This window comes from Pocillopora verrucosa, chromosome 11, assembly GCF_036669915.1.
Source record: "Pocillopora verrucosa isolate sample1 chromosome 11, ASM3666991v2, whole genome shotgun sequence".
Taxonomy (NCBI): Eukaryota; Metazoa; Cnidaria; class Anthozoa; order Scleractinia; family Pocilloporidae; genus Pocillopora; species Pocillopora verrucosa.
The window spans coordinates 12,569,673-12,594,516 of record NC_089322.1 but is presented as its reverse complement, the minus strand read 5'-3'; the positions used below and the strand labels follow the sequence as shown (position 1 = coordinate 12,594,516).

Sequence of the window (24,844 nt, the reverse complement as noted above, 5' to 3'; positions counted from 1 at the left end):
ATTTTATCATGCATAAATAAATGCCTTTATTATTATAATAATACGCATGAAAAAATACTTATTACCTTTTCTTCCTATTATCGTTAAAGTCTCTCGGATTATGGTGTTTCCGAAACCTCCTCTTTACCTGGATTACCTAAAAACCGAGAAAGAAAATTTGGGACAACTACAGTGTATGTGTAAAATTCAGAGTGGATTTTCTTTATTACTTGTTTAACTATACTTAGTCTCGCGTTTTACCATAAATTCTTTAAGAAGGCCAAGCATAAACCCTGAGCAACCTTTGTGGGCAAAAACAAGTAGCTGCTGAAAGTAAATGAAAATAAATGTGTCAATGTGAAAATGACATCTAACAGGCTTCGGCAAGGTGTTGAGTTTTAAATTTGATCAACCGTGCTTTTGAATCTCTGAGAAGACTGCGCAGAGATCGATTCTTTAATGTGAAGACATCACGGAAGTTCGAAAAAATCAGATCTTTGGAATGCTGAAATGTACATCATTTATAAAATTTAATAACAATCTTTAATTTTGTTTTCGCAGAAGAAATTATCACAATTTTTAATGTTGAAAAAAATCAAAGCGCTCTGTGAGCAAACTCGTGAATTGACACATGATTTTTTGGATTAATGTTATCTGGTTCAGGGAATTTTGTGGTTGATTGTCATATCTCAGTGGAGTACGAGCAGTAGTTCAGTGTTCGCTAATGTAGCAAAGAAACTAAGTAACGTTGGGATGAGAAGGCATTACAATTGAAATGATCATGTTATTGCATTTGACAAGGGTGGATGATGTCATGTGTTTTAAACGATTATCATTTCTGTTTCTGGTTCAAAAGAAAAGGTTGGAAGTAAATTTACTGTCTCTCATTGTAAATATTAGAAAATCAAGGCAATACTTTCTTAATGAAAACATTAACGATTCCCTCTTTATCAACAGGAAAAACACACGACACGAAACGTAATGATCGATTTTGTCCTCAATCTCACGCCGTAATAGAAAAAGCTTTTGAACATCTGTAAACTCCGAGCGCTTCGCAGTAAGTGATATTTTCAATGAATCTTCGGATTGTTTTCAAGTTCAAGGATTGTAAATTACAATTATATGAAAAACGAAGGTTGTTCTGTTATTTCTGTGTGAATCCTTACATGCCTGCCAGTCGCTGGCGCCGCTTGTTGAAACTAAAATCGAAAAAAAGTTTACGGGAAATGACCAATCGAGCGAGCGAGTGCCATTCCCCTCATCGTATTTACAACTCGCTCTTGCGCATGCGCGCAATTCACGAGTTTAAAAGGGGTAAAAAGTTAATTTATTTTGGCTTGGCTGAAAAACTGCGCTTTCGGAATGAGTCCATCTACCTCTCCTTCGGCGTTAAGGTATCCAACATTATGGCTGTTCACAGAAAACTAATACATTTTTACTTGCTGAATGAGTCTACTGTAGAAAAAAAACAGCATGGAATAATTCATCTACTTGAGCCGAGGTATAACAAAAGCTATAAATGATACACCAGCAGTGACAATTGTCATAAGAATCTTCACTGTTAATTCTACAGTGATACGAATTCCAAGAATTTTGAGACCCATGTCTGGCTCGCACAGCGCCATGTACTGGAATAACTGTATATCTTCTGTAGGTAGGTCTGCCGAGTGGAGGCTTCTCCTGCATCCTTTTGAAGCCTCTACAACTATGCGATGTGATGCTGCTGCCACAAGAGCCGGAGGGTAGAGCTTGAAAATAATACTAAGCAAATCGAAAAGTACAGTACCGACATATTGCCAGATAGGGTAGTCGCTACCAAAGGCTGAATTAAAATACGCAAAACTAAAAACTAGCAAATCCAATATATGATATGCTACAGCCATAGAAATGATGACAGTGAAATCTTTCTGCGTTTTCTCTATTGATTGCTGAAGCTCAAAGTGTTCTCGTAAAATGGAAATTGGCCGGCGTTCTCTCATCCTCATATGTTCTATAACGGTATCAATTTGTAGACTATGGACATGGCAAACAAATCCGTAGATACTGAGCCATGTTGCCCACCAGCCTGCGATGTAAACAACCGCGGATATGTAAACTGCGTAGTGCCACCACTCAGAGAAGAACGGAAACCAGTGAACCATGAAAAATGTGGCACAGAGCACCCAGAGAATAACAGACATTAGAGTATACCAGAGAGAAATACGGCGTAACTTCTGCTTCCACCCATGAGAAACATTCTGTACTTTGAAGACCAACTCTACAAACTGACCGCGGTTGAAATAATACAGAGTGAACACGAAAGGGCACAGGAAATCGATGCAAGTACAAGCGCTATTCGTGACTTCCCTGAAATGAATCCTTTTCGTATTAAAGCCATAGTGAACAAAATCCAAACACATAATAGATGCGAGACATCCTGACCAGACGATATACACAAACACCCGATAAACTTGCCATAAAAATTCAAACTTGCCGTTTTTAGGTTTCCACATGCCCAAGATCTGTAATATGTAGAAGCATGGTCTTATCGCATTCGGTGAGCGAGGGCTTCGATCGACCTCATCCAAAAGATTGTTTCTATCCTCATGTGAATTGTATGAAGACATCACTTCACCCATGAAACTTGAGTTGATACTCGTATCGCCACAAACCTCCGAAACTGCCATTTTCTTTCACTTCCTTCTTAGAACTGATGTAGGATGTGCAATTCATCGCTTTCCGTCATAACAAGGCTGATTGGCCCTGTACTGAGGGGGATGGGGTGGGAGTACAGGGGAAGGTAACTGTATGCAGGCCGCCACTTCCAAGCCCCCTTTGGTACAAGTGATTCTAGCCCGATCTCAAAATTAATCTCTCTCCTTCCCCGTTTTTAAAATTTACCAAGTTTCAATACAGATAGCTTGTTGCGAAGGTTATTTATTTCAGATAGATATGTTCTTGCTCAGCTTTGTTATGCTCCAATCTTATCTCTTTCATGCATTGAGAATATATCTGATATGTATGCCTTATAATTCCTAACCCCATGATTTTCCTTCATGGCTTCATAACTGTGAAGACAGTTATTGTTAGTGGGTGCATAGTAAAAATGATTTGTTAAACTTAACATCACTGACTTTTTAGGGCGTATCAAGTCGACTAGGGATCGAGAGGAGCACCTAGCCCCTTAAAACCCAAACGTCGAAGGGATTGTGACTTTTAGCGTGAAAAAAATATATATATTGCAGAAGTTTCCTTAATGCGGCGGGAGTAGAAAATTTATAATGCGTGAGAGCTTGGAATGTTTAGTGGCCAATGAAAAAATTAATTGAAAACAAAATATGTTTGACAGGTACATGTTAATAACATTACGAACAAAATTTAAAATTTTGAGTTTCACGCATGACGAACACTAACAACTACACAATCAAGATAACTTTTTATGACTTCCAAAACAATCCGATGAAAACTGAGTCCCTAACTCAGGTCGATCTTGCATGCAAGTTCTATTTAGGTCGTTTAGGCCTCCTTACCCACCTCTGCACTCACCCCCTCCCCTACCCCCAAGATAAAATATTGCTAGAATCAGCCGCTTCTCCTTACTCTTCGGAAGCTGCTGATGTTGCCAAAAAACTAAGTATTCTTCGTCATGCTCCATCATAATATTGGAAACACATGCTTTCATCTTCGCATAAAGAAAACACGTTGCAAATAACTTCAGAATTTAAAAGAAAAATGTGCGCTGCAAAGTTTATCACGTAACCAAGAGCAAGTTGGTTTGTTTGCGTCGTCACGCGAACATATGGGTGGTAGGGCGACAATATTCTTAGTTGTTCAATAATTGTTAGCGTCTGTTAAAAAACGATATGGGAGTAAGGAAATTAAGAAAACGAAGTCAAACTTATTATTTACCCGTTCATTCACTGGCTGGTTAAAGTTCAGTTGCGAACTGTGTTGTCACTCCTAAATTTGGATTTCGAAGAATCAAGTTATGAGAATTTAGTTTGCACCTTCATCCATATTAAATTATGTGAGCAATAACGTTGGAGATAGTCACAAAATACTTTTAAGGATACAAGATAAAATCAATTGAATAACTTTGTGTTAATAAACTGTGGTTTTTTTCCCTGAGAGCCAGTTTTTATCGATCAATTCACAGGTGCTGTTAAAGATGGTTTTTATTTCTCACAACAACAGCATTGGGCAAGGGGAGTTCGAGGGGCTTCCCCGAAATTTGCTGTAGTCATATTACAAATAGAGACTGCTGTTTACCATTGCCGACATTTTAAGACCAAGAAGCAGAAAGGAAGACGAAGCAAAAGTAAGTTGAAATGATTCCTTCGTTTCTTATAGCTATGACCTTTACTTTGATTACAATTTACGTCTTTCTATAAACTTAAAATGCATGAAAATTTAGTGTTTTTTACTTCCGGGATAGAGGCAAGATGTGAGGGTTAAAGCGGTTGTGTTTTCGCAGGAAATGATTTTACTGAATCGAGCTCACTTCTCAAATCCTGAGCTTTGCAACCACAACTTGAAAATTTTGCAAAGCATCGTCTCTAAAGTCACCAAAGTTTGATAAAATCGATCGCTTAACCAAGCGAGCGTCTCTTTTTACGATGCGTGTTTCAAACAACTTCGTGTCATTCACTTGAGCGACAAACAGTCAAACCGTCAAGCGCGCCGACCAGTTATCTTTTTTCTAACTCTTTGAATTATCTCCGTTCACTTTCAACTTTCATCGATCATTTAATATCGTGAATTTAATTGAAAGACGTCTAGAAAAGTCACGCCATGAATCGAAATTATCTTAACACGCTTCTTCGTATTTCGTCAATGTTCATGGTTTAGCACTAATCGGTAAACCTAAAAAGCAAACAGTCTATGTGCAGTGTGCTTCAGTCCCTGAATGAAACATCGATTTGATCATATGTGTGCAAACAAGACCTTCCCCTTGGATTGTAACATAATGAAAACCATTTGTGGAAAATATTCCCTTCTGGAAAGACGAATCCAGACAGATCGTAATTCATTTGCTTTGTTTACAACAAAATTTTATGCAATTTTTAGAAGTATACTGTGCACCATCTTTACTTTGTTTTAATTTGCAAAGTAACGTAAACTTCAGACGTACAGAAATAAAAAGATACTTTAAGTCAAGTTAGTTAGTTTAAGTTCTTACAATCCGCGATCAAGACAAACTGATCTTTCTAAGACAATCTCGGGGTAATTGTGACATTATACGTTACACCGGTAATAGAATACATGAGTTTTCTGAATCCGCCATTAAGTTCTTTACGTTCGAGATTCGATGGGCTAAAATGTCGGTTGGGAGAGGGTCGAGGCTCTTCTTTTCGTTTTTGTTTGGCAAAGATACTTGGGGTCAATAATGAAGGGAAAGGTAGGTTTGTCCCTGAATTTTTATACTGGCAGGCAAACATTCCTTCGTATGTCTTCATAACCATTGAGAAACGAGACTGCGCAGTTTGTACTGGAAATCAGTTGAAAAACTCATGAATTAAAGGCTGTGGACTAAAAGATACTGGGACATCAAAGCTCTAACTTATAGCAATTAAATGAGCTTTTTTGTAGTGTCTGTAGGGTTATTTAGAGTATCAATCATTAAAAAGATCAAACATAATATGACAACATTTTTATTTTAACAAAACTTGAACTTGGCATGTTATGCTAAATAATCTTGCTTACCAATAACCCAAAGAAATAAAAATAATTTGTACATTCAAAACAGTGAATGAACCAGGGTTGTTTTCATTGGATCCCAAGAAAGAAACAAGAATTTTACATGGAGAATTACAACTTGTCACGTAGTTCTATTACTTGACTTTCAAACTAACATGTATTTCACAATGAAATAACAATTTCCTTTTGCTTTGTATGTCAATTAACTGTGCAGAAGTCAATAAAACAGTTCAGGCATCGTATTTTTTAACTTCCATGATTAAGTTTTACTTGAAATCCAAAACTAATGTTATATTTTCCATTGTCAATATATAATTTTTTTTTATTATCAACCATAACAATTTCCTTTTGCTTTGAATATCTAAAGGATGTTAATGCAACAGAACATGAGTCAACCCAATAGTGTCTGCTAATCCAAATAATTAATTCATCATTTTCTTTAACTTCCAAGCTGAAGTTTCACACAGAATCAATACCAAATGTTATTTTTTCCATTGTCAGTAGAGCCGCTACTTTGATTTATTGGGAAATGTCATTAATTGATAAGTGTACTTTAACTAGTAAATTAATACTCCATCACATCAGTAAAGGCTGTAAGCCATACTTGTTTCGCTTAAATTTGAACACATACTCAAGCGGTAGCACCCTTTTTCACCCCTTTGACTTTCTGGCATGTGCCACATTACTTGGGCATATGTGAAGACAGGAGATCCAATTGTATATGGCATTTTCTTTTTACAACTGTGGATCTAGCAGGTCACAAAAACACTCACTTTATCTGTAAAGATGAACTTCTGTATATTGGTAACCAGCTGTGGTCCTTGAGGGTTGTCAACATACATGTCGATTTCTTTGATTGTTGTGTCACTTGTTGAACCAAGATGTGTGTGCCCATTGTAGTTCTTTACGCTTAGATCTGTGATGTAATAACTGCTTGAGCTTTTGCATTTTTCAATCATGTCATCCTACAAGTGGATTATTGTATGACCAGTTTGGTCGTCAGTGACACAGTTCTCTTTAACAAGGCCTGGCTTTCCATTTCTCTTTGTTACTTCTTTTGGTTTAAGTATCTCCCATAGTGATTGTTCCTTTACCATTCAATCTTTGATTTGTGGTTCACAAGTTGAGCTGACTGAGTGAGATTTCAATAGCATTACCCTTTGGCAGGTTGGAGTTGCTTGGTGAGTCAGTTGATGGTTTTGTGCTTTCAAAGAGAATATCACCTGAATTAGCCTTGACAATAGTTGAGTGGTTGTTGATGATTTTTAAGATCAACGCCATCTACTTTGGCAAATCGAGAACTTGATCTTTAGAGGTGAAAAGTGAAATATTCATTTGCTGATTTTACCTTCTTTCTTGGTGACAGTTTATGAATATTACCAGGATCAGTATTTAAATTAGGAGGAAAAAATATTGATGAGTATAGTGTCTTAATTATACTGGATTACAACCACTGGAGTGAGAGAGAGAGAGATAGAGTATAGACTATCCAAGGCTTTCAAGTTTATTAAATTAAATTTAAAAATGGTATACTCATTTCTTTGGGGAATTTGTGTAATATACTTTTCAAAATTGTATTCTCTTCAACTGTAACCTGATTATGTTTGTTTTAAAAAACAAATAATTTGTGAAATTTACATTACACAAGGTTCCTTAAGAAGATGCTCACTTGCGCATTACACTGTATAAAAAGGAGGCATATAAAATATATGGAGAGTAAAATATAGAAATTATTATTCTTAAGCTTAAGGTGTAAGAAAATATAAATGAAAGTTATATAGTGACTACTGTAAAAAAGGAACACAAATTAAATTGTTATTAGAAATTGATGATGGGTCATAAGCCATGGTGTAATCAGTAAGCCTGTAATGATTGATGTTTGAACATAACTGACATTTTGATAAGTAGATTCAATGAAGTTGAATATTCCATTTAGTACCTTTTCACTTTGATGCAGACATGGCCAGGAACTCTGTTAAAAAAAATGGTAAAGGCAGGTGAATTTAGCAGAAAAATGGAGACTCATTTATTGCTAAAAAGAGGAATTTGGTTTTTTTTAATACCTGGTTTAAAACAAATAGCCTAAAAGGAGGCCTTGGAGCTACTTTCCAAGTTAGGCCAATCATGGAGCCTTAAGAACATACAGGGCGAGATGGGCTGTTTCTGACTTTTTGTTAACCCTTTAGATCGATTGATACCAGTGAGCAGTGACTTAGGCTGCCAGTTATCGAGCAATGAATTGGGCAGGCCAAACTCCTTGTGAAGTATACCTATGATCATGTTCAATTTTCCACAAAGATCATCAGCACTTATATGTATATTTCCAGGAAGAGCAGTAACACTTTTATTTACACGCAATTTCAACAGTAATGGTCATCAAAGTACTGACATACAGGTGTATGATGAAGGCAAAGTAACAAGCAAATTGTCATAGTTGGTAATTCAAAACTACCGCGGCTTTCCTATTTTTTTTTTTAACTAGAGCAAAAGAACTTGAATAAATCGGAAATGGTAAAACATGAAAAGTTTATGCGTAAATATCTTCCAAACAAACACACGGAAAAATCAGTGAATTTTCCCATAACAGAAGCCAATTCTATCGCCAAGGCAATCTCTTCGGCCTTCTTGAGAGTCAAATCCAGCTCGGCTAGCAATCGCTGCTGAATTTTTTCGTTATTTACACTACAGACTAAACGATCTCGAAGCATTTCTAACAGAGTTTCGCCGTAATTACAATGTCCCGAGAGCTTACACGATGCTGCCACATACGTCGCCACTCCTTCGTCTACTTTGCGATAACGGCTGTGACCATCTCTCTTGGTCTGGGTAAATGGTGCTTTTCTAGAGTTTCGACGATCTTTTTAAAAATGGTTGTCTCCGCGGGTCTCGCTGGCTGAAGTAGACTCGCTCGCTTTTTTCCCCGCATCTTCGATGTCGTTCCCTCGGAAATATTGTTCTAAACGCTCGATATATTGGGCCCACGACTCCTCCGATTCTTTGGATTCAACTATCTTTCCGTAGGTTGCCATTCCGGTACGAATTTAGAGTTAATCCTCGTCGCCAAGTACCTGATTACCAGCCATGTGTTTTGGTTTAAACACAAATTTTAACAGTAATTAGGGGGGGGGGGGGGGTGGTGGGGGGTGTCAAGTTATAAGTCATGTGACTCAAACTACTGTATATCATTACGGTATAACTTTTGACATGTTTGGTATGATGGCAGAACCAATTTCTCCTTCTGAAGGTATAATGTTCAACTGAATTCACATCTATGGTTATTTACTATTTCACAGATTGTCCCTATGGCTTTTACGTCTTCTAATACTTATATTTATTTTACTTGAACTCTTTAAAATATATTTAAATTTTATATTAAAATATATTTAAAAATAAATACTGATAAGATTAATGAAAAAAAAAAACAGAATGGAGTGACTCTACTTTATTTTTACCATCTTGGTGATATAATTGTCATATTTTAGTGAACTGTACTATCGAAAGCCAGATGGTGTTTTATGATGCCGCAAATGGTGATGAGAGTATTGAACTGGTCAATAGCTCTCTGGAAACAAATGCCAGCAGCCAGGAAACTGAATCAGAGAGAACTGACATTGTAGAGGTAGAATTTACTGTTTTGTTTCTCGCTTTCATTCAGAGATTCCAACCCCATGTGATGGAAAATAGGGAGTAATTATTAGTGCCAAAGGCGCAAGCTTCTAGGGGGGTCAGGGGGCATGCCCCCGGGAAGTTTTGCAAATCTAGGTTCTCTCGAGTGCCATTTCCTGAATTTTGACATCATTCCGGCCTGAGTTATAACATACCATAATGCTCTTCGCGAAGAAAGTAAGTATAATATGAGTGTTTCACTGTGACAGATCGCCAAAAATTCTAAAGATTAGCAATTTTCCCCTAGTTTTCAGAATTTTATGATAAATCGGGAGAATTTGGTAAAAATCGGGAGAGCAGGAGGCAAGACATCAAATCGGGAGACTCCCGATCAAATCGGGAGGGTTGGAATCTCTGTTCATTTGTTATGATCTAATAAATAGTTGTAATTTTTTTACTGGAGTTAACTATGGCTAGTTTATCAACAATATCTGATGCTTCTACTCTGAGTATTATTTTTGAACATTTGTGATTCATTTTAGTGTTGGCTTAGATTTATATAATCTCTTTGTACCTAATTTTTGGTCAACAACTGAAAAATTAGAGCAAGTATCGAATCAGAATCAGCTATCGCCACATTCAAAATGAAACACAGTCTAGAAACAGAGCTGAATTTTTTTCTACCTGTTTTGGTCTCTCTACACTTCTATGTTTTACTTTCAGAATTTTCCTTCTTAAATCTCAGTTAAAAGTTCCAAAATACTTTCAGACCATCTTTATCAACTCATTACTATGTTCATCAAAATTCACATATGGTAGACTGAGTAACATGTTATATTTGCACCCATTTAGAACAGGCAGCCCTATTCTTATGGTAATCATTTCTATCAAAATAAAATTATCACTACTCATCTAGCAGTAATTTAGCATTTGCTAATATCATTCTTCAAGGAAAAAATGAGCCAAGGTGGAATGATGACTTCATCAAAAGAATAAATTTAAAAAAAAAAAAAAGGGCTATGAGCCACCTTAATTTCCAAATTTTTAAATAGTTGTACAAGATCGTGTAATTAAAAAATATTTATAATCCCAAAATGTTAAAAGTATAATAGGGTTACAAATCACTTTTCTTTTATTAACAGGCACAAGTGCTCCCTAAAAACACCAAGGGGCGTTTGTACTTTAGTAATCAAGAGGGCCTTGACGCCAGTAGGAACAAAGTGCAGTCACGTCCAAAAATTGGTAAATTTGATCAATGTATTTGTATTGATTCTAAAAATGTAGGATGCTCATTTTTGTTATTAATATTGTTGTTATTATTATATTTTTTAAATTATTTAATCATCATTCATTTTGATGCATCGTCATATATTTGTTTTGGGTGAGAAGAGATCCTTTCTAGATTTTAGGACTGGTCATTTTTCAGAGGGAGAGAGTTCCAGATTGTATTTCATCATATAGTTAAGCTCAGCATGGAAGCAAAACAAAGCAAATGCTGTGTTGTGTTTGGTAACCCCAGTAATTGTTCATTTATAGCCACTTGGGTAACCAATCACAACACAGAATGGATTTTTCACCTTGCTTGTATTTATGCATTTGAGTTAAATGTTTTGTAACTTATGGGAAACCCAACTTAAGAAAAGAGACTTTTCTGGCAGTTTAGGCAACAATGAAGTCACAAACACATCCTGAAACAGTCAATACATACAAAATCACCTCAAGATTCATGAATTTGTTTGGCAATTCCAAGGTGCAATCTTTTTCCTTAATTATAAATCCTTTACAACCAAGCTAGCTGATTTAGTCAAGAAGCTTGAATAAATATGCCTTGCTATTCTTTATTTTTTAGCACTTTTTCCTAACCTTGACTTCATCTTATAGTCCATAAAAACCCAAAACTGACCGGCCATCATTCAGCCATCTTGATCTCAGACATGGTCAGCAATGTATGTTCATTGAATAGCTGGAATTTTTCCCTAAAAGTGCATGCTCCTTCCTCAGTTATTTTGGATCACATAACATGTAATAAAACTGTTTCTCCTTAAACGTCTCTGGGCAAGTAGCATTGCAGAATCTATGACCAGAGAGAGAAACAGTGCAATGTTTAAGATGCCAACAATGTTGACCAACATGTGAAAAGAGGGTGATTAAAGGGGGCTCTGAATTTTTGCATCGAAGCATTTTACAATCTCATACACTTACCCATGATTTAGTAAAAATTTTTGCCTTGTTTTCAGTCACTTTCCATCATCTAGTGTCTTTATTGAGCTAATATTTAACAAATCACTTAATGACTGCAGACCCCTCCAGAAACAGCCAATTTTGTTTCCCTTGAAGCTCAAAACTTCCTGAGGCAGAGCATATGACAAAAGAAAAATTTTTTTGTTATTTTCTCAAAGATGAACAGATCAAGGGACACATGACAACACTTACTGAAATTCTTGCAAATCCAGAGTTTGCTGATTTCCATCATATTGTAAAAGAGGTCAATGGTATGTATGATTGAATAAGAGAAAAGATGTGCTCAGTAATTAACGGTATATTGATTTCTGATTAAGATTCTTAAGAAGTCATTTGATTTCAAATTATCTCAACTGTAATTGTGTTATGTTATTCCTACATTCCTCTACAATTCACTTTATTGTACAGTGTTGTGCACAAAGAAGTTCAAATCTTTATCAGTGAAACCTTTTACATTTCTATAACATATTGCAAAAAGGAATCATTGTATTTTAGTGCCAAGATTCATTTTGCACCAATCATCTTTGCATCAGATGACTTCTAATGCATCATAAAAACACAATTTCATTTCATGATAGCCAGTCCTCCCTAGGCAATCTCAAATGAGTCTTTGGAGAAAACCTTCTGGATTATCCTCAAAGATCTTTCTCCAACTTTTGGAAGCCATTTCAAGTTATTCTTTAAAATTTATAAAGGTAATAGGACCGAGTGGAGTCCAATTCGGTCTGTTATCATAATGAGTGATTAACAAAATCAGACGACCACAAAGCAGGAGTCTGATTTGTCAATCACAAGTATGATTACAGACTGAATTGGATGACACAAAGTCCTGTTACCAATTAATCATAACCAGAAAAACAAATACCGGTACATTTAGGACAAACATGTCCGGTAGAGAAAATGTCTAAAGTAAAAAAAATCCCTCCATTACAGAAATTCCCCAGTAAATTTTTTTAGGATAAGTTAATGTTGCTATGGTAATTGTGATTGGTGGATTTAGCAGAGTGGATGTAGTATGATTGGCTGCTTCTGCTATCCAATTACAGGCGTCTGATTACAGCTAACTGTCCAATTATAACTTTACAGAATAACGAAAAATAAAGTAGCTAATGCACCATTCACATTTGAGGAAATTGTAACTGTTGTGATTAGAAACAGAACTGTCTAATAGAAACAGTGTTATTGATAGCATACACAAAAATGTGATTTAGGTGGAATTAGTCCAAATGTTTTTAACAGCAGGTAGATTACTGTGATTATGTGGGCAACCAGTGCCAGGGGTCCTGTCAAGTACCAAGGGCACAAGTTTCCCAGATAATCTGAAATATTAACCACATCCATCTCTAGGCTTTCTTCTCACTGAAACTAGAGAAAATCAAGTTTAGTAAATTTGAAACTTTTCTCCATAAAGGAGTGTACTCATAAGATTGCAACTTGTGGTATTTCTGCATTTCCTTTTCTCAAATGGCTGTTTGGTTTTGTTACAAAGAAAAACTTTTGGGTGCCATTGATTATGCTGCAAAGAATTCAACTTCCCTGAATGCAGTAACAGAATTGCTGGGATCCTGTTTTGCTGTTCTTCTGGAGGCCTGTCATGGAGTGGCAGATAAGTTTGAGCTTTCAGATGATACTGTGGAGGCCTTGGCAGACTTCAAAAGATGTGAAAGGGAGAGATATGATCTCCTTAAAAAGACAGAGATGGACAGAGCTGTTGACAAGAGAGAGGAAGGAGTTACTTTACTTGGTAAATGAAAAAATAAATCATTAAATCTAGAACCATTTTGGAGGAATCCTCTACAGTTTTATCATTATGATTATTATTGTATTATTATTATTTTCATGGATATATTAAGAATTGATCACCACTACCAAATTGTTTTTTGGGGTCATTAACCTGCATAAAGTAATGCATAAACCAAAAGCATGCATCTCTTTATTGGCAAGTTAATAATTTATGAAATTTGAACTTGTCTGGTGAGTTGATAAAGGAATACACTTGTTCTTTTATCAACTTTTGTACTAGCCACTTTTGGTCTACAAAACAGCTTTATTGATTACTTACCCAGTAAGAACCACTCAAGCTTAATGTCTAGAATGGTCTAGAACAAATTTCTGGTTCAGTATTTAATATTCTATTTATAGATCAGCATCATCATGACTAAGAAGAATAGAGAATTGTAGACAATTACTTCACAACCTGTTTGTATACCATTACATTACATGTTTCACACAGTTGATAGTACTTGCATTATAAGCATTATATTAAATATACTTTAACTCTAAATGCAGCACCTGTTGTATTGCAGAACAAGCCATGACAAAAGGAAAGGAAGATGTCAAAAAAGTACTAGAGAGACAGAAGAAGACAGAGGAGGCACAGACTTTGCAAAAGTTTCTCAATAAAAGTGAAGAACTTGAACAAGAAATTAACAGAGAAATTGAGGAGCTGAAATTAATGAGTGACAACTGTGAAGCTGATGTGGCTAAGATAGGTACATCATTAGCAAATCTTTCAAGCAATCAACCATTATTGTAAACTTTTCATTCCCAAAGCACTCTGATTTGGGAATCCTTCAATCAGTGATCCATACATATTTGCTACCATTCAGCAAACCAGCCTGCTAGTCTGTCTGCAGGTCAGACTGTCAGTCAATCAGTCAGTCAGATGGCCAAGAAGCCAACCAGGTATTTAGTCAGTCAGTCAATAAGTCAGCCAGCCACTTAGTCAGCCATTTTTCAGCCACTTAGTCAGCCATTCAATCAGTCAGATAGTAAGTCATTCACTCAGACAGCAAATTTGGTCAGTCAGGCAAAAAGTCATTTTGCTTTTATGAACTGAGTTGATAATGTAAATTGACCACTGTCAAGAGTTTCAAAGCTGACATTTAGAGAATTAGCCCTTCATCAGAGCAAATAATTCAGTGAGTCAGACAGCCAGTCAGTCAGTTGGTAATTCTGCCTATCAGCCAGTTAGCCAATCAGCCAGTCAGTCAGTAAGTCAGCTTATCAATCAGTTAGTGAGTGAGTCAGTCAGTGAGTAAGCCAGTCAGTCAGTCAGTGAGTAAGCCAGTCAGTCAGTCAGTGAGTAAGCCAGTCAGTCAGTCAGTGAGTAAGCCAGTCAGTCAGTCAGTGAGTAAGCCAGTCAGTCAGTCAGTGAGTAAGCCAGTCAGTCAGTCAGTGAGTAAGCCAGTCAGTCAGTCAGTGAGTAAGCCAGTCAGTCAGTCAGTGAGTAAGCCAGTCAGTCAGTCAGTCAATTATTCATTCATTGATTCAATCATTCATTACAGCTAATAATTGATCATTTAGTTGATAAATAAGTTGCTTAACTTGTTTTCTTAACGGATGATTAATATCGTAATCCAGCCAAAATTACAAAAAACAAATGTAACATTACTTTCTTTTGAAAATTAAAGCTGAAAGCCTCGACACCCTACGTGAGTCTGCTGAGATTGCCCTCAAAAAGTACACACAGAGAGACCAGAACTTGTGCCAAAAATTACAGCAGAATAGAAAAGAACAGGAAGAACTGCAGAAACGGTTGAATGCTCTCAAGGAAAATGAGCAAAAGTTGGAGGAAGAAAGAGAGAAGGAAAACAATACCCAGAAGAGAGCAGACTCAGTAAGTTAACATTAACCCTTCAATCCCTAAGAGTGACTAGCAACTATTTTCTCCCAACAATAACACCCCTGAATCACATATTGAAGAAAGAAGAATAAAGTAAATGATCACTAACTAAAGAAGATACTGATTGTTAAGCAAATTCTCCTTGTTGGCACCAAAGGAAAAGTAAAGAGAACAGTATGGAGAGTTTGTGTACTGGTGTTAGGGTGTAAAGGGTTAAGTGGCATATTTGCTAAGCTTACAACTTCTTATATGTTATACTTGCCAAATGTAAACATATCTATCTTTGAACTTAGAAAAAAAGATATAGGTATATACGTGGTTGGGAGATTAATTAACTTCAACATGTCTTCCTATTTCGGAACAACCTGTTTTCCAAGGATATGTAGGGCAATTAAGTGGTTGAAAGAGTAATCAACTTCACAGTGTTTTCTAAGACCTGTGTATCGCTTGACGATTGTTAATTCTCACAGTAGATTGCTAATAATTATTTTCTTCGTCACTCAGACAGCAATGGGAGCCGAAAAAGAGTTGGAGAAGTGGCGTCAGCAAATACAAGAGTTACAAGACAGGTGTCAGGCTGCTCTCCATGTTATGGAAGAATTTAGAGGTATGAGTACAGAAGCTCCCAATCTGAATGATTATGATTCAAAGTAATTCCATGATACAGGAAGCATCATGTGCTGCGGTTAGTTTGTTTTGTGTCGTGAATTTACCATGGAATAATTTCTACTTTTTTCCTACCGAGTCAATATTGGTACAAAGCTGCTCACACCATTAAGAACAGTATTAACGCTAAACCCTACTTCTGAACTTAATTGATTATTATGAAAAAAAATCAGTTAATTATTTGATATTATTGTTGCCTAACCAAACCCTAAACCTAAGCAATCAGACAACTTACTAATTATCCTAGAAATAACTTGATAGAGCAGTTCCCATTTGAGGGTCCCAAGTAATCCCGTTTTGGTTTTGCCTTACTTCGTTTTTTGATTGGTCGGGAAAATTGGGCCACTCTACCAACCAATCAAATGCCAAACTATAACAAATCGTGTAAAGGGGGTAAGTTTCTGAAGAAACTGTGGTGCTGCGTCGGTGGGAGAGTATAGCAGGTAATTTAGTGTTAACAACTGAGTTGAAAACGTAAATTAGCCACCATAAAGGGTAAAAAAATTGACGTTTCGAGCGTTAGCCCTTCGTTCAATCGCTCTGACGAAGGGCTTACGCTCGAAACGTCAGCTTTTTTACCCTTTACGGTGGCTAATTTACGTTTTCAACTCAGTTGTTAACACTAAATTACCTGCTATAACAAATGGTGACTTAGTCACCAACGTTTTCCCGCGCTTTTGGTAGTTCGCCTGTTTTTCTTGAGCCCTCATTGGCTTGTGATGATATTAACCTTTGTTCTGATTTGCCGTTGTGATTACTCTGATTATGGTACTCGGAGACTTGATTGAAAACTGCTCTAAACCTCTTTGTATCAAACGAATTTATCTTGGAGTGAGAGTAGTTTCAATTGACTGTCAAAAAACCAAAACTAAGGTAATCACAACAACTAATCAGAAACAAAGGTTAAACATCATCATTAACCAATGGGAACTCAAAGTAAAAGGGGCAACCTGCTTGACGAGCGGGAAAACGCGAGTGACCAAGCTGAGATTGGTTTTTGTTTTCCATTTGATTGGTTGAGATTGTGGTGCGAGTTTTTTGGACCAATCACAGAGCGAAGTAAAGCAAAACCAAAGCAATCCAGAATCACGATCGATACCCATTGAAAACTGCTCTTATCTATTGTTTGAATCAACTAAGGCTAGATTTTCTTTTAAAGACGAGACGAAAAGGAAACAGAAACAGAATTTTGGCTTACAGCAGCAGAACTTTACTGAGACAAGTCACGAGATCTTTCTGTTCCCTTTTTTTTTCGTTAGATGGATCCAGTAAATTAATGGATGCTTCTGTGGAAAGCAAAAAGAAAGAAGAGCGTGAGCTGCACAAACTGGACATTATGGCTCACAGACGACTGCGAGATGCGACGGCAGCAGCTGCTGTTGAATGCCAACAACACATTGAAGATTGCGATAAGAACATTAAATTCCTCAAAGATACGGTGGGTTAGACTTTCATTTCTACTTAAAACTACCCTTTAGCTACACGTGTAGAACATAATTTTCAGTGGGGCAACAAGAGCAGTATTTTAAGGCTTTTAATAACGATTGAATGAGCTTCGTAAGTAACAATTCTTGACTACACGGAGTTCTTTCTTTCAATGTCTTTTCTTTTATTTCAGATCACATCTCTGAAAGCAGAAAGGAAAGCTAAGGCTAAGATTGCCTTGAAAGTTGTCGTTGATGAAATCGTCGAGAAGTTGAAGAAATATGAGGAGTCTTATTCCGAGAGCAAACAAGCCAGAGCCGAAAAGAATCAAAAATTTGACATCTACACCAAAGAGATGCAAGACTTAGATGAACGGCTGGAAGCACTTGGAGAAATCGTGGAGGCATTTGATGAGATATGTGAGTAAAAAAGACAAAATGACAAGCGAATTTTCAGACTAGCTGAGAGTTATGGACCAAAGTGATCTTGCAAATCCGTACCTAAAACTAAAGAATACGTTAAGATGCCTGAATGACTTTTCATTACCTCATGAAAACTAACTTTATCTTTCTAAAGGATGTATAGTTTTACCTTTAAGAATCTTAATTTTCACACTGTGGAACTGACAGTCTAGTTCAGATGAAGTCCGGTCGATTCGCCACATCAACATGATCAACTTGAAACACGTAGAAAGTCGTTTCGATACAACCTCAGTCATTTCAACACAAACTAGTTTATTCTTGCCTTACAACTAAAACTAACGTTTTTACGACCGTAAATCTGTTCAGACTGTGTGAGATGCAGCCATCACGTTAATTTTATGAATTTTTCTTTATCAGATCGCCGAGTGCAGCGGGAAGTGAATGCTCTGTGGGAAGGAGAGGACTTTTCCTCTTTGGAAGACTGATTGGGGCCCGCCACTGTGATGTTGAACGCTTGTACATATATTACTTTTCACATTCAGTACCATAACTGTTAAGCTACGTCTCAAAATGATCGTATCGCCAAATGTGTGCTTTTTAAAGTTAAATCCTTACTTGTTTCTGGAAAAAGTTTATTGTTGTTTAAGCAGAATTTGTTATTATAAAGTGAAGACGATATGGGCTTTCGCTGTTCCAGTCACGGAAAAGCCAAATATTCAGGTCTTTAACATAAGCTTTTTGGTAGTTTTGAAGTGGCTAGGTTCTGGGTAGCTTCTGGGGATAAATTAAGCTCATTTAAAACTCTTGCAGAGACTATCTGTCACTGCTTGCAGTCTGTCATAGCAGATAAACAATATGTTTACAGCAGTTTCACTCAGGCTTAAGTTTAAAATCAGGTGAATGGGAAAGTGCTTTTTACAATAATTGCGCAAAAACTGTAATAATAGTTTTGCTGGCAGACTGTTAGGGTTTTATGTTATCGTTGGGGTGATAATACCAGTTTTCAAAAATTGTTCTTCAACATATATGCTATGAAGAGCTCTGTAAAGAACGAGTCTGGAATTTATTTGATGATAAAAAGTAAATCCAGATTTAGCGTAGTAAATTTCGATATACGATATACTTTCCTTAAAGATTTTGAGTTTCAGAATAAAACGTTTGGTTCCCTTCGAATTCTAAGTTAATTTTTTTCGCGATAGCGTTTTACAAATTCTGATCTTCGCTTCCCCAAAACGGAAAAGGTCTGCTGGCCCCGTTGGATCGAACGTTATTCGAAGCGTTGGATAACGCTTTCCTCTGGAAAAATCTCTATCCAGCGGATAGCGCAATATATTTTTTTGAACACTTATCCAATGGAGGATAGTCATTTATCTGTTGGATAGCGTTATCCATCCTTTGAAAAACTGGGCACAATTAGAATTTTGTATTGTAAATTAAGCACTACAAGAATCACATTCATATGCTCGTCAGGTTCATTTGGAGTTTTCGTGATTTCAGTCGTGTTATCGTGGTTCCAAAGCGCGCTGTTCTGTCTATCTCCTTTTCATTTCAATTCAATCCCCTTTTGGAGGTCCTATTTCTCAAAACCGTTAGCTTTCCAATCTCAACATTAAAACCAGGAGCCACAGTAGGCAAGCAAGGTTTGGAACATTTCCTATGTTATAAACAACGTTTAGAGTAATGTCAATTTCTTAGCCCACGTGTAACCGTACCCTCCCCCCTAAGGTAAAACGGAAGCGAGGGAACTGTACACCTTCCCCTCCCCTAGCCCAACATAAACCCTAACCAGTTTAGTTGTTGTTGAGTTAGAGGCGGGGTAGGTGTTTCCTCATGGAACGGGTTAGCTGAGATAGAGACAACCACAAACCGTATATCAATAAAATTCAAGCTTTAGTATGTAGTTATTCGATCAAAGAGAAATACATACCTAATTCCTAATCATTACATGTGTAATGCTCGATAACGTGCGCTGAAGTAGAAAGACTAATCTTCTTCTGGTCAGTGTATTTAACAGGAACGGCAAATTATAACTTTTCTCTAACTTTGATATCCGATTCGACTGAACAGACTTGAAATGCCAACCTAAGTATAGTTATATGCTAATCAAGATTTTTAATCATTCAGTGAAATAAATGGAAAAATGTCAATGAAAGAAGACAACACCTATTTCCTCAAGAAAACAGTAGGTGCGCAGTTGCTGGGATATTGACATTGATTCCAACTTTTTATCGAATTGTGTGAGCCAATCTCTTCATCTATACAACGGGAAAAGGCAGAAGGTTCACGTTATTGGCTGGTACTATGATTTTGAGCCAAGACGTTCAACGAATTTACTAAAAGCAAACTTTCTTCTGCCTCATCACTTACCTCATTGGATCTCAAAAATTCCAGTAAATCGAACTCTTGAGGGCTCTAGAGTGAATCATCATAACTCGGGACCACTCTTTCCATGGTCACGATTACAGACGGCCTGAATTATAGACTCGAACTGTCCTGCTACCATTGGATAAAAACTATGAAACAACTCAAGGAACTCAATACCCATCGCAAAAACTTACTCATGAACGGAAAAACAGTTGACTTTTCTCTAGGCAAAAGTAAACTGCAACGCGTGGTGTCCAAATACACAGGTATCCCAGGTGAACTGTCGTGTTACACCTTTCAGCCACGAGCATGGTGCATACACTGTACTGGTAACCATATGATTTCGAGTGTATGAATTTTTTAATAAAATTTTTCAAAGACTACAAATTGCACTCGTTGGCTTTGAAACTTGGTTATATACTCCTTTGATTAGATATTTCAAATTGCTTTCGAAATCGTATGGTTACCTGCAAAAATCTGGCTTCTGATGAGGAATCACGTTTTGAATTTTTTGTAAGTTATTAACGATATAACTACACCTTCGTTTTCTTTCTCACCCGAGGAGCGTCGGCTCTAATATCTCTCTCAAAATAAATAAACGAATTGATGATTAAATAAATTGATAAGCGAGAAGAAGCAGAAATGGTAAAAGAAGGATACACGAATAAAATTATAAATCAATCAATCAATAAATAAATTTATTTGCAAGAAATAATGAAAGAAAAATAAACTTAAGTTTAAATTTAATTTTCACAACTACATGTACCGACCTGTACTAGATTGCATTCGAAAATAAAAACAAATTTTAAAAGATAATTCCTAGAAAAAGATAAAGATATAACTGTTTTTGATTAGTCAGTTCACAAATTCCACAAGTTTTCTGAATTATGTAGACACTTCATTCCCAGGTGAAGATATCTATGGACAAGAACGGACAAGATTCTTTTGCTATGGAGGGTCATGAAAGAGACTTGGCTCTCGCCATGAGAATGAGGCTCGCGACTGTCTTGTGATTCTTCACTTCGTTATCATAGCAACAAAGACCCACATTGATGGTTGGTTTGCTCGGTTGCTCCCATTAGACTTAATTCGCTGTTGTTCTTCGTTAGTTAACGATGGCTTCAGGAACAAATAACCTTCCAGAGAAACAGAAGGTAGGAAAGTCAGATTCTATAGTTAAAAAATATATATATATTAATGCTTCTTTTTTGCGTATCACTAGGCCCTTTTGATTTTAGATGTTTCGTGAAGGAAGGTGAGCTTCTCTAAAGTTCATCTACTTGGTACATGTAAATAGTTTGTATTCACTTAGATTTTGAACCATCATCGAAGAATGATAGAATCCCAGTTCTAAGACGAAATTCAACAGGAATTATGTACAATATTCTTAAAGTAAAGCCATCAGTAACCTTTTTATCGGTGCAAGCTTAACGTTCCCGAACGCGGTGCGTCGTATTGATTTTTGACGCAGAATATTTTACACTCATCTGTACTACTGGAGCCAAATACAATTATGAAATTACACTCAGTGATATTATTAAGTTGCTTTTTCAGTTAAATTTTTGAGAAATGCTAAGGATTTCAGTGTATGTAGAAAGTTGTCCGCATATATGTATGTTTATTGTTGATGCACGGTGAGTTCACACTACAGTATTGAAAGTGATATTTAAAGCTGGCAGTCTATACCAACCAGAGACTTGGTATGGATCCAATACTTGCGAAGTGATAGTCCAAGAACCTTGACAGACATATGCATGGTGCATGATCTGCTTTTCTGAATTTTTTTATTGACTTAATTCTTGTTGCCATGCAGTAATAAGACCTAAAATAAAAACTGTATAGTATGTAGAATCCTGCTTGAACCTGGTTAAGTCGAACCCTCGGCTTACTTAGGCAAGATCCGATTTTCAAAGGATTTGTCCCCTTTTTTTCCAGTCATTTACTGTCAGCCAACTCAAATTCCTGGTAAACTCAAACTAATTTTGCTTTCCCTTGGCTCAAATTTACCGTGGTAACTTGAACTAAGTAAAAAGGTTGTTTAATAAATGTCAAAGTGTCAATACATAGCTGATTGACACATCCCAATCTTTAAACACAATTATCAAAACCTACTACATCTGGCTTAACTTCCCACCCTAAACATCCCTATTAAAGGAAAATACTTGAAACAAACTAATTGTATGAAAATGACTGTTGATTGTGCAAGTATGGTAAAAATATGATTCCCTTGTCATTATTAACAGGATACCATTGTTCTAGTGATTCAAGTCAGGGGGGTGCTACTGTAGTTTTAAGTAAACCAGGTTAATTAGTCCTTTTGGGTGTTCAGAGTCAGTCTCTTTCAGTGTTCACACCAACTCTGAACACTCAAAAAGACTCTATTCCAGTGAAACTGTTCATTTTATGATGTGCATTCTTTTGTTTTACTCCATTTCATTTTATTCAAATTTAGCTTCACACTTCCTTCTTTTATATAACATCACTGAACTTGTAATAATTTTACATTTGATGATGGTGACATGTAGTCACCAAAACGTCTTAATCTCACTACTTTTTACTATAAAATGTTAAGCAAATATTGCCACAGAAATTTACCGTACAAATCTTTAAACCGTAAATTACTCCAGTTTACATCTTTTTTGGCTCTGCTTTTCTAGCATGCTAGCTTTGCTTGACAGGAAAATAAACCTTAGTGTTCTACTTTAAAAGTTATTAAGTTTTCTCTTTAGGAAAGTTCTCCTGAAACTCTAAATTACTTTGTGTTATGGCATTAATTTCTCTAGATGGTAGACAGTTACTCTCTAGAGAAATTATCATTATTTTGCCCTATAATCAACAACTTGCCTTTGCTTTATTTCATTTTTCACAATAGATTAAAGTTATCATGTAAACTTTCATTTATTTCAGGATGCCACAGAAAGTAACCCAGTTCCAGGAGGGACAGCATATGACTTTGAGCAGACCAAACCAGGAAAAGGTGCCATTACTTCTGACTATTACCGCACTTTCAACATTCCTGAGCGGTTTAATAATCCGGGTATGTTTTATTGTGTCTTCCAGATCTAATTAATAACCCAGGCAACCCTGTTTTCTCCTGTCCTACTGAAGTTCAGTTAATTAACCCAACAACAAAAGAGATTGAGGAAGGAGGTGGGTGTCATACAATCTGTGAAATACTGAACGTCTTGAACCACTCAGTATTTTGTGCGCATTTTGTTTGATCAAATGCTTTTCCTAGTTTAGTAGAAAGTCACAACACTCTTTCAAAATTTTTTTCACAAGAGTTCTGCAAAAAGAGGTCTTAACATTGGGCACTACCTCACTTAAAAGCTCAATGATTAAAATAGTTGTCAAATCATTATATACAGTATATGAAGGGATTTTAGGGAGTGCTGTGCCTAATATGACATTCTTGCAGAGTATTTGACAAAAGTGTTTTCTCTAGATTGGTTTGATGGTTACAAAACAAAGAAGCAACACCCAATGTATATGACAAGTGGGATGGAGTATGGGTGAGTAATTTTTACATGTGTAGTTATTTGTGAGTAGTTCCAAATAAAAGTGTAAAAATGATTCATCATTGGGGCTGTCTTTCTTAGAAAAGGCCAAAGTTGTTGATTTTACAGCCTATTTATCAGCAAAAACCTAAGAAATTAAGGAAGCTTATAGGCATAACTAAGCTTTTGTTCTGCTCATTTATCCTCTCGCTTTGCCACTTTCTTGTTGCCGTTGCAGTCATGGTTTGCTAAAGGTCTGTTGTAAACTTCTACTAACCTACTAAAATTTTTTCAATTTCCTCGTAGGAGTCATCGTCCAACAGTTCATACCATGCCTACAAGTTTTCATGCAAAGAGCCAAAAGTTCTCAGAACACTTGGGAACATGTGGAATGTACAGAGATCAATCTCTGAATACCTCTATGGATAAAAGCATTGTTTGAAACTGTATTGTATGCTTTTTTCCAGGCAAAAATGCTAAACTTAACAAAGCAAATCTGTAAATATGTAAGTTTTTGTTTTATTCTAATAAAAGTAAAATATTTCCATGAACAGGCTGTTTCTGTTTTCTTTCTCTCAGCTATCTTTTAAATTAAAGACATTTGGTATATTCCTTTAACCACATGAGTGACTAAGATCTAATTTCTCCTTACAATGTCACTAATAAATCACATATGAAGGTGAGGATGATAAAGGAAATGATCACCAATTTTAGCTTTTGTTAAACAAATTCTCCTTGTCAGCTGAGCACCTCAGAAAATGTATGGAGGACAGTACAGAAAATGTGTACTGACATTAGGGTGCAAAGGATTATTTGTAAGAGGCACAGTGGCCTTATGGTTGGTTCACTGGACCCTGGATTGAAAGGATAGTTTAGTAATATCAAATGAGTTGATAATGTGAATTGGCCACCATGAAGAGTTTCAAAGCTGACGTTTGGAGTGTTAGTCCTTTGTCCCATCAACACAGTGTTAAGTGTTCCATTTCCTGCAAACTGTATGTGTCACATGTCACAGGTCAAAACTCACTAACTCCCAGTGAAAACAAAATCATTGGACACCAAGAAACCATTGCTAAATTTCTATTTCAGCTAGCATTAAGAAATCATTTTCTCTCAATGACTGTTATTGTTCACTCTTTACAGGAAGAAGAGAAAGGACCCTAGGAACAATAATTTTTAAGAGTTGGGAGGTATTACAAACCAGAAACAGTGAGGTTTGATTCCCCTCAACCTTTGATGTTCCCCTTGCTTTCACCCTGCCGTGTTTAAAAGCACTCACAATCCAAAGTTACCGGTAACTACTCAGAAGAAAGGGATTTCCTGTAGCCTTCACATTGACAAGC

The 24,844-nt window shown here is 36.4% G+C and overlaps 3 protein-coding genes and 1 pseudogene across 4 annotated transcripts; 2 read left to right on the top strand and 2 right to left on the bottom strand.

Moving 5' to 3' along the window:
• Positions 1-115: 115 nt before the first annotated feature.
• LOC131795841 (uncharacterized) lies at positions 116-2,717 on the bottom strand. The gene has a single exon (XM_059113445.2). It carries the CDS (start codon positions 2,643-2,645, stop codon positions 1,467-1,469), a length of 1,179 nt encoding a protein of 392 aa, XP_058969428.2. The 5' UTR covers positions 2,646-2,717; the 3' UTR covers positions 116-1,466.
• Positions 2,718-3,742: 1,025 nt separating this feature from the next.
• Positions 3,743-18,813, top strand: LOC131795831 (myosin heavy chain, clone 203-like). The gene is made up of 12 exons (XM_059113437.2): positions 3,743-3,764; positions 4,115-4,276; positions 9,138-9,274; positions 10,404-10,503; positions 11,661-11,753; positions 12,992-13,246; positions 13,809-13,994; positions 14,916-15,121; positions 15,632-15,734; positions 17,053-17,231; positions 17,412-17,637; positions 18,058-18,813. The coding sequence occupies exons 1-12, from the start codon at positions 3,758-3,760 to the stop codon at positions 18,123-18,125; spliced, it is 1,722 nt and encodes a 573-aa protein (XP_058969420.2). The 5' UTR covers positions 3,743-3,757; the 3' UTR covers positions 18,126-18,813.
• On the bottom strand, positions 5,902-8,738 carry LOC136284438 (uncharacterized; annotated as a pseudogene).
• Positions 18,814-21,033: 2,220 nt separating the features above from the next.
• Positions 21,034-24,052, top strand: LOC131795840 (piercer of microtubule wall 1 protein). Of its 2 annotated transcripts, XM_059113443.2 has the most exons (5): positions 21,034-21,158; positions 22,912-22,981; positions 23,065-23,154; positions 23,450-23,516; positions 23,808-24,052. In XM_059113443.2, the coding sequence occupies exons 1-5, from the start codon at positions 21,120-21,122 to the stop codon at positions 23,941-23,943; spliced, it is 402 nt and encodes a 133-aa protein (XP_058969426.1). In that variant the 5' UTR covers positions 21,034-21,119; the 3' UTR covers positions 23,944-24,052. The 2 variants fall into 2 exon arrangements, with proteins under 2 accessions (XP_058969426.1, XP_058969427.1); XM_059113444.2 differs by lacking the exon at positions 23,065-23,154 and having other exon boundaries at positions 22,912-23,041.
• Positions 24,053-24,844: the final 792 nt, after the last annotated feature.